The sequence below is a fragment of the Dipodomys spectabilis genome, unplaced genomic scaffold (genome assembly GCF_019054845.1).
Source record: "Dipodomys spectabilis isolate Male_0828 unplaced genomic scaffold, ASM1905484v1 ptg000032l, whole genome shotgun sequence".
Taxonomy (NCBI): domain Eukaryota; kingdom Metazoa; phylum Chordata; class Mammalia; order Rodentia; family Heteromyidae; genus Dipodomys; species Dipodomys spectabilis.
Window position 1 is genome coordinate 5,900,157 of NW_024870709.1, and position 12,016 is coordinate 5,912,172.

At 32.1% G+C, this 12,016-nt stretch overlaps 1 protein-coding gene across 2 annotated transcripts in view; it reads right to left on the reverse strand.

Annotated features, from left to right (window-relative positions):
- Positions 1-12,016, reverse strand: part of Ncam2 (neural cell adhesion molecule 2) — a 311,886-nt gene that overhangs the window by 21,322 nt on the left and 278,548 nt on the right. For both annotated transcript variants that reach the window (XM_042676924.1, XM_042676925.1), the window contains exons 14-15: positions 11,654-11,775; positions 2,214-2,394 (exon numbers count right to left, since the gene is read on the reverse strand). In XM_042676924.1, coding sequence (XP_042532858.1) covers positions 2,214-2,394; positions 11,654-11,775 — 303 coding nt within the window. The remainder of the gene's footprint in view (positions 1-2,213; positions 2,395-11,653; positions 11,776-12,016) is intronic.

Genomic DNA, 12,016 nt, shown 5'->3' on the forward strand with positions numbered 1-12,016 from the left:
CTGGCTCTGGGCGCTGTTCCTCAGCTCTTCAGTTGAAGCCTAGCAATCTACCACTTGAGCCACAGCACCACTTCCAGTTTTTATCTGCTTATGTGGTGCTGAGGAATCGAACCCAGGACCTCATGCATGCAAGGCAAGCAAGCACTCTACCACTGAGCCACTTCCGAGTCCCTAGCTTTTGTTTTGTCTATAAATTTATATTTTCATATTTTCCACTTCACAAAATATCAATCCCCCTTCTTTTTATATACATATACATTTTGTATATATTTATGTAACTCATTGTGGCAAAGTAATTGTGGCAAACTCATTTGTGGCAAACTCATTGTGTACTGTGTACGGATAAAGTCGGTGTATCTATGCTTTCCACTTCGTATTATGTCCGTCATTTTGTTTGTGTGTTTTTGGAACATTTAAGATCCTCTTATTTACTTTTTAAATTATATAATAAATAATAATTAACTATGTCCACATAGTGTGCTACTGAATATAGAGTTTATTCCTTCTATGTATCTTTATTTTATATTAATTTAAAAACTTTAATGTTTCAATACACAAAAAAAAAAACAAATTAAGGATTTAGGAGGATTGTGTGTACCTTTCAAATCATCTTTTGAATACCCTGAGGATGAAAATTATATTTATATTACATTTCTAATACTTAAACTGTACATGATTACCCCCAAAATAATGTATAGGTAGTTATTTTATTGCAAACTTACAGAAGAAAATTAATCAATAAATGACAGGATATGTATTATGAGATTTAGAATGAAGTTTAATCAAATTTAAGAATAAAATACTAAATGTTAAAAACCTCATAAAGTTTGGAAAACTCATGATAATGCAAGACATTTATGTTATTTTATTTTCTCTTAAACTGAAAGTTTTGAAATCTATAATTTATAGCATATATAATTTATTAACAATGCAAAACCATTTTGAATTTTAAAATGTATGTAAATTATTTTAATCAAAATATTGTGTAAAATTGCTTTCATCCAGAAACAGATGATTCATGTCTTTATTTCTTTCTAGCTACTTAGGAAGCTGAGATCTGATGATCCAGATTCAAACCTAGCCCGGGCAGGAAAGTCTTTGAGATTATCTCCACAAGAGTATCTAAATAACTGGAAATGGATAGGTGGGCCAGGGGATAGAGCCCTAGCTTTGACTAAAAAGAAGCTCAGGGACAATGCTCAGGTCCTAAGTTCAAATGCCTGGAGTAGCACACATACAATAAAAGATAGATGCATTGTATTTTAGAAAATTATTTTTAAAAAACTTTAAAAATTATATGAAAGTTGAAAATCGCAATTCACCGGAGCATTTTTTAATTTTCAAGAATATTTTGTACCTATAATATAATCTTTTATAAATTAATCTAATCAAAGGTATATGAATCAGTATGCTTCTTACAGAGGTTTTGTATATATATATATACATATATATATATATATAGTTACACATACACATAAAAAACTTTTAAAAATTTATATACTAAAGATAATAATTAAGGGAAATGTTTAATAAATGACTAATATAGGCATTAAATCACAGAACTAAATGTTATGTTGGACAACTATATATTCTTGCCTCTATAGCATTATTTGAGATAAAGTTTAGTATCGCTCCTATGGATAATACACTAGCATATAGGTATAAAACAATAGAAGGATTCTAATTATCACATAGGAACCCTTGATTGGTTTATGAAAAAATATTTAAAGTATTTATGTATTTCCCTGAGATTCTGTATTTAAATCATTGTGAAATTATATTTTGTGGTTCTTTCTGCTTCAATGTGCGAATGATTTTTACCTCTCTCAAATTAGCCCCATTGATAAAGAATGGTGAGCTTATCATCATCTATGACCAAAGTAACCAGAATTGGCACACTAGCTCCCACACAGTTGGTAGAAGAGTTGCTTTTTTTTTGTTTTGTTTTGCAAAGATTGCTTCTAGTTTCAAAAACTTTTCAAACTAATTTTCATCTTCTACCTCTCTATCATTTTTACTATGAATAAAACTTCATAAAATCACCATCACCCTAGCAACTGAACGTGTCGACGGTGACATGTCACAATAATGATGATTAGAGAATAGAATTTTTATTTTCCTTGCCAAAATTATGTTTCCCTTATTTAGAAAAATACATAGGTGTTAAAAAGTAACATTATATTTACAGTAAGAAAGTCTATCATTTTGCTTACCTTTAATAATGTTGGGCTTTGGTGGCATGCTGAACTCATAAACTGTTGGCTCAGAATATCCCAATCTATTGGCAGCTGTAATTTGAACTTCATATCCCATAGTCCACTGTAGATGTTCCAAAATAATATGGTCTTTATTTCCTTGCACTTTTTTCTCTAGCCACTGGTCTTCCTTGTCTTTCTGCACAGAAGACAAAATATTTTGTAAATATTGATATGCTAAAGAGGAAAGTTTAACAATTGGAATCTCATGAGCACTTAATTGCCACCAATGTTCTTATGTGAACTTGCTATTTTAATTAACACAGCTTAATTTCTAACATTTGTTTACATACAAATTTCAATGCCTGTGTTAGCCTGAGAATGGTGATTTTATAATAAATTTTTAGTCATTTAGAGGTTTATAATTTACATCTGTAAGTTGTATTTATTATTTTATCAACTAGGATATTTTTATCATTTTGTGGATTGTTAATGAAAATCTGTTCATTAAAATTATCACCAGGTACAATTATTAAAGTTTATTGGAACAGAAAATGTCTAAGAAGTAATGTCTAGTAATAATTTAAGGATTTAAATTAATATGGTTTCTTTATTATTGTAATACTTAATGGCTTGTAACAAAACATTGTACCAGGAAAATTTAGCATAGGAAAATTAATAGTATTATCTTACCATTGAACATTTGATACTTCAACACCGATACTTCTAAATAAGAGTTTTCTAGCAAATGATATGTGAATTTATTTTTAAGCATTTGAGGGAGGTATCTTTAACACAATAGTATTAAGAGATGAATAGAAAGAGAAAGAAGGGCATTTCCTTATCTTCCAGACATGAAAATTGGAGTTAAAAACAAAATGGCAGCTGTTGCCTGATACTAGTATTTTTTCTGAGCGGAAGAATACATGAAGTAATGTCTTCTAGTAACTTCTAGCCATTAGATGAAGACTCCCTGTGGCCAAGGTGGGTTATATTTATCATGTTAAAATATAGAGGTGTAGCTGAACCTCCCAAAATATAAGGACTGCATGTGAGTTTTAGCGTTTCCTCTATTATTAACAAGGGAAAGGTAGATGATAATAAAATGAGGTAAGTAAAACCTGTCAGTAAATTACATGCACCCAAAATCCTTCTTGCCACAAGAGAACAAATTGATTGGAAAAAAAATAAAGCCCATTTCTGGAATTCATGAAATCCATTGGGTGCATTTTCTAAAATGACCCAATGGAAAATAACAAAATTTAATTAAAGATGAGAGAGAAGTGTGCGCCCCCAGTACTGAGCAATTGAGGAGTGTGGGAAAGGATCCACACACTAGGAGGGTAATACAGTCATGTGTATGCCTGCTTGCCAGACACCTTAGTGTACAAGTTCAACAATAAAGTCTCTACTGTTCTGCACTTTTTATCTCTGAGCTCATTTTCTGAGTTTGGAAAGGAGAGTTTGCTTCCACTCATTTGGTACATTTCTTGAGAGAATAATGAGAAAAAGCAATTAAAATTGGACATTCCTCCTTAATATTCAAACCACTTTTAGACTTTATTAAGACAAAAGTAATTCTACAATGGAAGCCACTAATGTATTTGATAATAAATCACCATAAGTCCAAATCATGCCTTCCCAAGGCATAGCTGTACATGAAACATAGCCTGAATTTAGTAACATACAAAAATGTTTGCTTTAATTTTGTATCAAAATACGATATTATCCTCTTTTGAAGTAAATTTTCACAATGCTTCTTTACTATGAAAAATAACAATGTTTTCTAGCTATGATAAATTTTGAATTTTAATTATCTAAAATCAAATATGGATATTAAATCACAAATTCATTAAATTGACCTATTAAAATAGGAACATTCTTTGGAAGGAGAAAAGAAGAAATTGTGGTTTTGATAGCAAACCATTATTGTTATCTAGTTTTGGTGACATAAAACTTTCATTACTAAAGAAATAGGTTTAATTAGGTCTTCCATCTGAAATGGAAGATTAAAAACACTTCTAACAAAGCTCTAACAAATCTCTGTTTTGACAAGCAATTCATGCTATTATATAAAAGGCTCTTCTCTTATTTTTTGAAATGCATAAGTGGAAACATCTGTCAGAGCACTAAAATATTATGAGGTATACTAGAAAGGCCATGGGAAAACTGAGAAGAGAATCTGTAACCTATCTAAGTAACAGAGTGAAGAGCAAAGTTAATGAATGAAACCGTGCTATCAATGAGGAATGGCTGTGTTAAATAGCCAAGATTCACCCATCCCAACACCAATATCCTCTTTCCATAACTACCCACTCATTCAACATTTGTTAATACTTCCTTGGGTAATGATGCTGTTCTAGTTACTACTAACACAGTACTGAGAAAGCCATGTCCAACATCCTCATCTTGGGGCTGATAAATTAACATAGAAGAATGTTATGGGTTTTGGGGGTGTAGGGGGAAGCAAGTGTAATGATGGCCAGGAATAGACACAACCGAATTCAGTGGTAAGGAAAGCCTCATAAGTAAGTGATGTCACCTTGACAAAGGTAATACACTCTGGTGCATTTTTTCCTGGTCAATAACAGTGTATGAGTTTTTCATGGACTTTTGTCTATCAGAACAAACACAATGACTTTGTCTTTGAAAAAAGAGCTATTCCTCATTGTATCAACCACACTCATGGGGAAATCTCTGGCTTAGAATCTGTGACTATGGGGAGTCTTAAAAAACTACAGAGAAAGAGACTAAACAGCTTTAAATTAGATGATTAGGAGAAGCCTACTAATGGGTATATCATGGCCTCCAATTCCTAGGCCATCTCCCTATGCTACCTGGATACTGTCACCAGGTGTTCCCATTATGATGCTCGATCTCATCCCAGCCTCAAAAGCCACTGACCAGCTGATGCTGAAGTCTCTGAAACCACCTGGCAGAATAAACAATTCTTCCTTATCAATTGTTTATATCTCAGGTATTTTGTCAGTGATGAAAAACTAACAAACTTCATGTTCCTGTTATCTGAAGTGTATTTAAACATTTGCTAATGACTAAAGACAGGGGCACAGACAGTCAGGTGCTGCATGTCTTTTGGGTCAGCATCATTCTCTCCACATCCTAGGATACTATATGGAGCAGTGGAGTGTAATCTGTGAGTAAAATCTAGGTATAAACAAAGTTGAATTTCATTTTAAATCTGACTGGTGATAGATGTGAGAGAAACATTGAGTTGAGATCAGCATTGCCTCCAGGTAAGATAAAATTTATTCCTAAGTAGTACAGATAACTTTTTGTCCTTCATGTAATTCTGCAGAAATATCTTTTCTGATAATTGACCAATTTTAGGTGAAACAACTGATCTTCCAAAAATACTATTTCTGAGAATTGAGTATTTGAGGTAAAACCCTTTGACAAGCACAAAACATACTGTGATTGTCTTCTGAATTAACTATAATTTAGCTCTTAATTCCAGAAACTCTTTACATGGTATATTAAAAATTCCTCCATCGAGTGAGGGAATTGTGTCATTGCCCAAAAGAGAAATGTACTCTTTACCTGACTTATGTAAATGTAATCTGTTCATGGTAACCACATTTTTTAAAGAGGAAAAATGACAAAATAATTCCTCCATCAATTTATACTGATAGTGTAAGAAACCAGTGAGAATTTGAATGCTTCTAAAATACAGATCAATTTCATTTTTCATTCAACTTTAGACAAAGGTATTTCATTCTCCTAGTTGCTATTCCTAGGGAATAGAAAAAAAATTCAATTGGGTGTTACCAAATAATTCCCTAGGTATAAAAATCTCAATTAGGCATTTATGGAGTGCCTAATTTAGATAATTTAAATGCCCAGGGAACAATTCAAGATAACTAGTCACAAATCGTTCCCCTAGGTAACTTAATGAGAAGATTTGCTGAATAGGATTATTATTAATAAGCCCATTAAATGTTGAAGGACAGCTACTGAAAAATGATACTTTTGCTTTGGCATGGTTTTAATAAGTCAATCTTTTTAAAATCAGAAATCAGCAGAACCATAGAAAATTAACAATTATGAATAATGAGTCAAGTCACAATATGAGCATATGGATTTCCTACCATTTTGTAGGAAAGGAGTAAGAGCATAAGTGAAAAAAATCATACTTTTTAAAACTTGCAAAGCCATCCTAAATAACTAATATTCATCCATTGACTTGGTTTCCAAGGCTTTATAGAATGTATAGCCAACAATCTGTGAAATAATACACTCAAGAATTCAATGTGTGTGCTACAAAATTCAGATGCATAAGGGAAGGGGTGGGTTGTGAGAGATGTGTGAGAATGTTGATGGGGGTGATGTTGATCGAGATGCACTGAGCTCATGACCTACACTGTTAAATGGCAACTCCTCCATAAACTCGTTAAAGGTAAAAAGGTAAATTATTATAAAATGAAATGAAATACAATAGAATATATGAGCTTGTAATAACTGGATGCTGTTTATTTTTATGACTCCTATGTTGTATGATTTAAAAGTATTTATGAATATAAAGAAATAGTAGGATTTCTGGATTTCTGAGTACCATGGTCTACATATTTGAGATATTTGCTATAAACCTTATAGAAGTTAGATATTTGCTATAAACCTTTTTGTTCTTTTTCTTTTTTTAATTGTGAAAATACCATATAGAGGGGTTAAAATTACATGAGCAAGGTAATGAGTACAATTCTTATCAAGCATTTTTGCCTCCTCCCTTGTGTCCCCTTCCCATCCCTTCCCATCTTCCCACCCCCCCCTCCACCCTTCCCACCCACACACCAAAGTTGTAAAGTTCATTTTTTGACATAATGTCTTGTACATCTCATTGTTGCAATGGGTCCACCTGTATCCCTATTTAAACAATTTCCCTTCCCCTCCACAAATTATACCAACATCAAATACAGTGAAAACAGGAGTTATAACCGTGGGGGAAGGACATACAAAGCAACAAAGAAATCGTCTTATAAATATGTTAGAAACAATAGCAAGAAAGAAAAACCATTTGAGTTCTTAACTTGGGCTTCATTTCGCCTAACATCAACTTTTCTGACCATTTCTGTTTGTCTCAGACATATAGTAGTTATTGCAAATAAGGGAAACCATGGGACCTATGTTTCTTTGGGCCTGGCTTACTTCATTTAATATAATTTTTTAAGTCTTTCCATTTCCTAACAAATGGGGCAATGTCATTCCTTCTCATGGAAGCATAGAATTCCATTGTGTATATATGCCATATTTCCTTGATCCATTTATCTACTGAAGGGCATCTGGGTTGGTTCCATATCTTAGCTATGGTAAATAATGTTGCAATAAACATAGTTGTGCTGGTAGCTTTAGTATGGTCTTGTTTGTGATCGTTTGGGTAAATTGCAAAAGTGGGATTGCTGGGTCATAGGGGAGCTCTATGTGGAGTCTTTTGAGGAACCTCCATACTGCTTTCCAAAATGGTTGAATAAGTTTACACTCCCACCAACAATGCAGTAAGGTTCCCTTCTGTCAACATACCCTCCAGCATCCATTGTTATTAGAACTCTTGATTATAGCCATTCTAATGAAGAAATGCTCAACCTCCCTAGCCATAAAAGAAATGCAAATCATAACAACATTGAGATACCACCTCACCCCAGTGAGAATGACTATAATCAAGATATTTGCTATAAACCTTATAATATGAACTTTTCTATCACTCAACTTATTATTCAGTATGTGTGTGTATTTTCATATATATATTATATATCAGAAAGACATACTTCTTGAGATTTGGGAACATTTAGGGCTTAGAAGATATTAGCTGAAAAATTAAAAGTATATATTATTTTTCCCTTATTATATCTCACTAAATTTGACTTTGCTTCTCTGGCCTGGTTTAAGCTGAGCCTCATATATTTTGCTCATAACCCTCATTGCCCACATACACTAAAGGGAATATATAAATCTAATTTTTCATGGTCAGCACCTCTATACTCTCGCAACCATAATAATATGTAACAGACCAAGTTACCTTTTTCATAGTTCACATTAAACTATTTTTCCTGATAATCATTTTATTTGTATAACAATATGTATAACTATTTGTTGTAACTATTTGTTGATCTCCTTCTGTATTGATTGGCAGCTGTATGTTTTATCATTTAGGTATATATTCAGAAATATACTCTGTTCCAGGATGCGTAAAACATACCATTTTCTTTCACAGTAACAAAGAAGAGAAAAATTAAAAGAATCAGTGTTCTGTACTCTTTAACATATGTAGTTATTCACTGTACAAAAATATTTGATAGTCATATATATGTATATATACATGCACACTATGAAATTAATAACTAGAAAACAAGTTCTCTAAATAGCCAAAACTAAATTTATAAAATATCTTAATATCCTACTGAAAATTGCCACTCATGTTTCTGTTTCTATTGATATAATATAAAATCTCCTAACTCCAAATGTCTGCAGAGGGAAAAGGAGACTTAGTATGTGCACTAGAACTACTGTTGCTGGTCCCTAAAGTAATTTCTCTAAAATTGATTTTAAGCTACCAAGTTTATTCAGCTAATTTTTAGCTCATGAAATAGACCACCATTATTATACAATACCCATGATTCCACATCTATAATCAAACTCGAGAAAAAGATATGAAAAACTAATAGAATTCTGTATTTTTCTGAGTATGTCTTGATTAATATGCTTATCTTTGTCTCCAAATGCAAGATTAAATCCCACAATTTTATTGTCAGACATACAATTTTCATGAAGTCCATAGAGACATTTAATTCTGTTTTATTACTGTAGCTGTGTTCTAACAAATTCTGTCTTCATAATGGATGAGTGAACAACACTCTGTGCTCTATTAAAAGATAACTTTAAGATTATGTATGCAGTTAGTTTATAAGTTATAGGAAGTTATGTGCATAGTAACATAGAAGTGTTATATTCTTCTGTCTGTGATACAGTGTCTGCAAAAATAAAAACAACAGGTAAACAGGAATATACAAGGCTCTGCTTTGTTGCTCTCAGAATACACAAAGAAAAACATAGAGGAATTTGGTAGCCAGTTAAAACTACATTCTAAGACCTAAAAGTAGAAGACAGACTGCTGAAGAGGAAGTTGACCAGGAAGAAGTGGAAGAAAGAAAATGGAAAGAGGTAATGAAAGATTGAATATATGATCCAAATATGTTATTGCACATATAAAAATATCATAATAAAGCCTATTATTTTGTTTAATCAATACACGCTAAGACCATGTTTAAAGTAGACTGTGTCATGCTGAATAATTTTCAACTTATCTAGTTTCTCTTTGCTTCATTGTAGAATTGGTGAAACTTGAGAAACTAATAGACACAGTGCTTTGGAATCTTAGAAGAGATGATCCTAAATACTACTGAAAAAATATTAAATGGAAAATGAAGCATGGCAAACAAAACATTATTATAAGCATTTCATATTAAATATTCTTGATAAATCACATTTTAAATATAAAGAAAGGAAATAAGGACAGAGTATTTCTTCCCAAATTCAGCTATTTAGTTAACATTAAGGTAATAGTTAATAATTGTGTAAGTCAAGTAAGACTGTAAGACCATGATGCAGGCAGTTTGACAAAGGGGACAAAGGGAGCAGGGATAAGTAAATCAGATAATGTTTAGAAGCAGAAGGTCTAGTACATCATGCTAACTGTAAGAAGACAATGTGCCAGATGGCTATATTTGGAGGCATAGGTCCTGAGTAGCAGAGATGTGTTGGAATAGTTTTAGGGGTCGATAACTTTATTTAGTCCCCTCTTGCTATAAACTGAGGCTTTACAGTTTTATATTCTTGTAAGACTTTACTTCCCATTAAGTCACCCAGATTTTCAAAATTTCAGTTTGCCCATCGAAAAAATATAAAAATATATCACTTTCATAATTTGATTATTACTAGGGTTTTGAGTAAATTTATAGTGTTACATTCCTGATAAATATGCATGCTATGTACAATAGTTTTCTTAGTTTCTAAATTTTACTGTTAGCTAACTAGAAATAAAATTACTACTGGAAAAATATTATGATAGTCTTGAGTTTTTCATGATTTCTTAATAAAAAAAAACACTAATGAACTGAAAGTTACACAAAAATAAATACCACTATTCAATTAATTAAAGTCTCCTTGTGAGGTTTATTTTTTATTATTTCCTTAGAATGTCTAAGTATTTACCAGTATTTTGTACTGTAAATTCTTCTGCACATGCTAGTCACAGGTTAGATTCTAAATAGTAGTGCATCTTCTAATCTAATTCAAGAACTGATTCGAGCTTATGTCCCTTAGAGACGCTCTATACTCCATAATGTTTCAAAAGAGCAAAATGTGAATAGTTTAAAACTGGTCCTAAGAGTCAGTTCCTTCCTCTCTCAGTTCCTGTGAGAACCTAAAGAAGAGGTTTTGGTTGGGCCAGAGCGTGAGGCCTGCACAGTAGTATCCAAAAGACACATATAGCTATTTATTGCTAGCATGCAAGCTGAGAGAAAAAGTTGTCATACAAAAGGAACATTAGTATTAAATTGAAAAGACTGAAGTGATATGTAAGGTTACTTTTTGAATTGTGAAGTTAAGATCATATTCCCTTTTAATTACTCCGGACAATTTAGATGCTTGAATTTAGAAACAGCAATATTATAGAAAATTGTAAATGTTAAGAAAATACCCAAAATATCTGTATGCCAGAATTATCTTAGCATATTTTATAGTAGATATATTTTTGGAAAGTTTTGAGGAGAAATTATTTTCCTTAGCATCATCTTCAGAGAAAGTAGCAAAGTTAACAGGGAAACTTTATTAATCATTTTTGCAACCTGTAAACATCATTCTCTCTCCAGACCTATCCAAAGAAACCAGGAGGCTCTTACTAGAGTCTCTTACTCACTAAAGATAAATATTAAAAATTAAAAAAACTATTTCCTTTTCATAAAATACTCAGTAGTTACTTTCCTTAAATGTGAAGGCTAAATCAATCTTACAGTGTAATCCTGATATCTTAAATATGATATTTAAAATAATCCTACCTAAAGTAATTATGATGGTTAAGAAGGATTATATTTGAGTTGCTAATGATGAATGAAAATGCTAATAAAAAATAACATGTAAAACTTTTTTTAAAAAACTAGGGAAAATGGTACTTAACTCTGACATGCTTAAAAGTTGTGCCTCACACCTGCAAACCATCAGATGGAAGCCTCGATATTGTTTTGTTGTTTTATGCTTAGATTTTTTGCAAAAAAGAGAATAACATTATAATTTATAAAGTTGAAATTCAGGAATGGCTGATTAGTACTCACCACTGGTGTTAGTGAAGACACATTCACTCCTGATCTATTTAGAAACTCAATAGGCCACTTAATCTCCTAATATAATTGGGAAATGTGGTTAAAAAATCAAGCCATAAGAAAAATACTTACACTTCTGTATTTCACAATGTATTCCAAAATAGGAGCCCCTCCATCATCCTGCTTGGTAATACTGAGTTTAAAGCTCTTCCCACTGCTTGGCTGTCCATGAATGGATGGAGGGCTTGGCTCACCTAGATGGAACACAACATTTCTTTGTTTATACTTATTTTACATACCTATGAACTGTATTGTAATACAAAGAGCCCTATCATGTCATCAAAATAGATGACATTACATTATGCACGTTACAAGCTATATGAATAACTTTTGGAGTAACAAGCCAAATTAGTGTAATTTCAAGACCTAATATATTGTTTATATTGATGTTCCAATGCACTGAGTACAGCGCTGAGTTGTTCAAGACCAAACTTT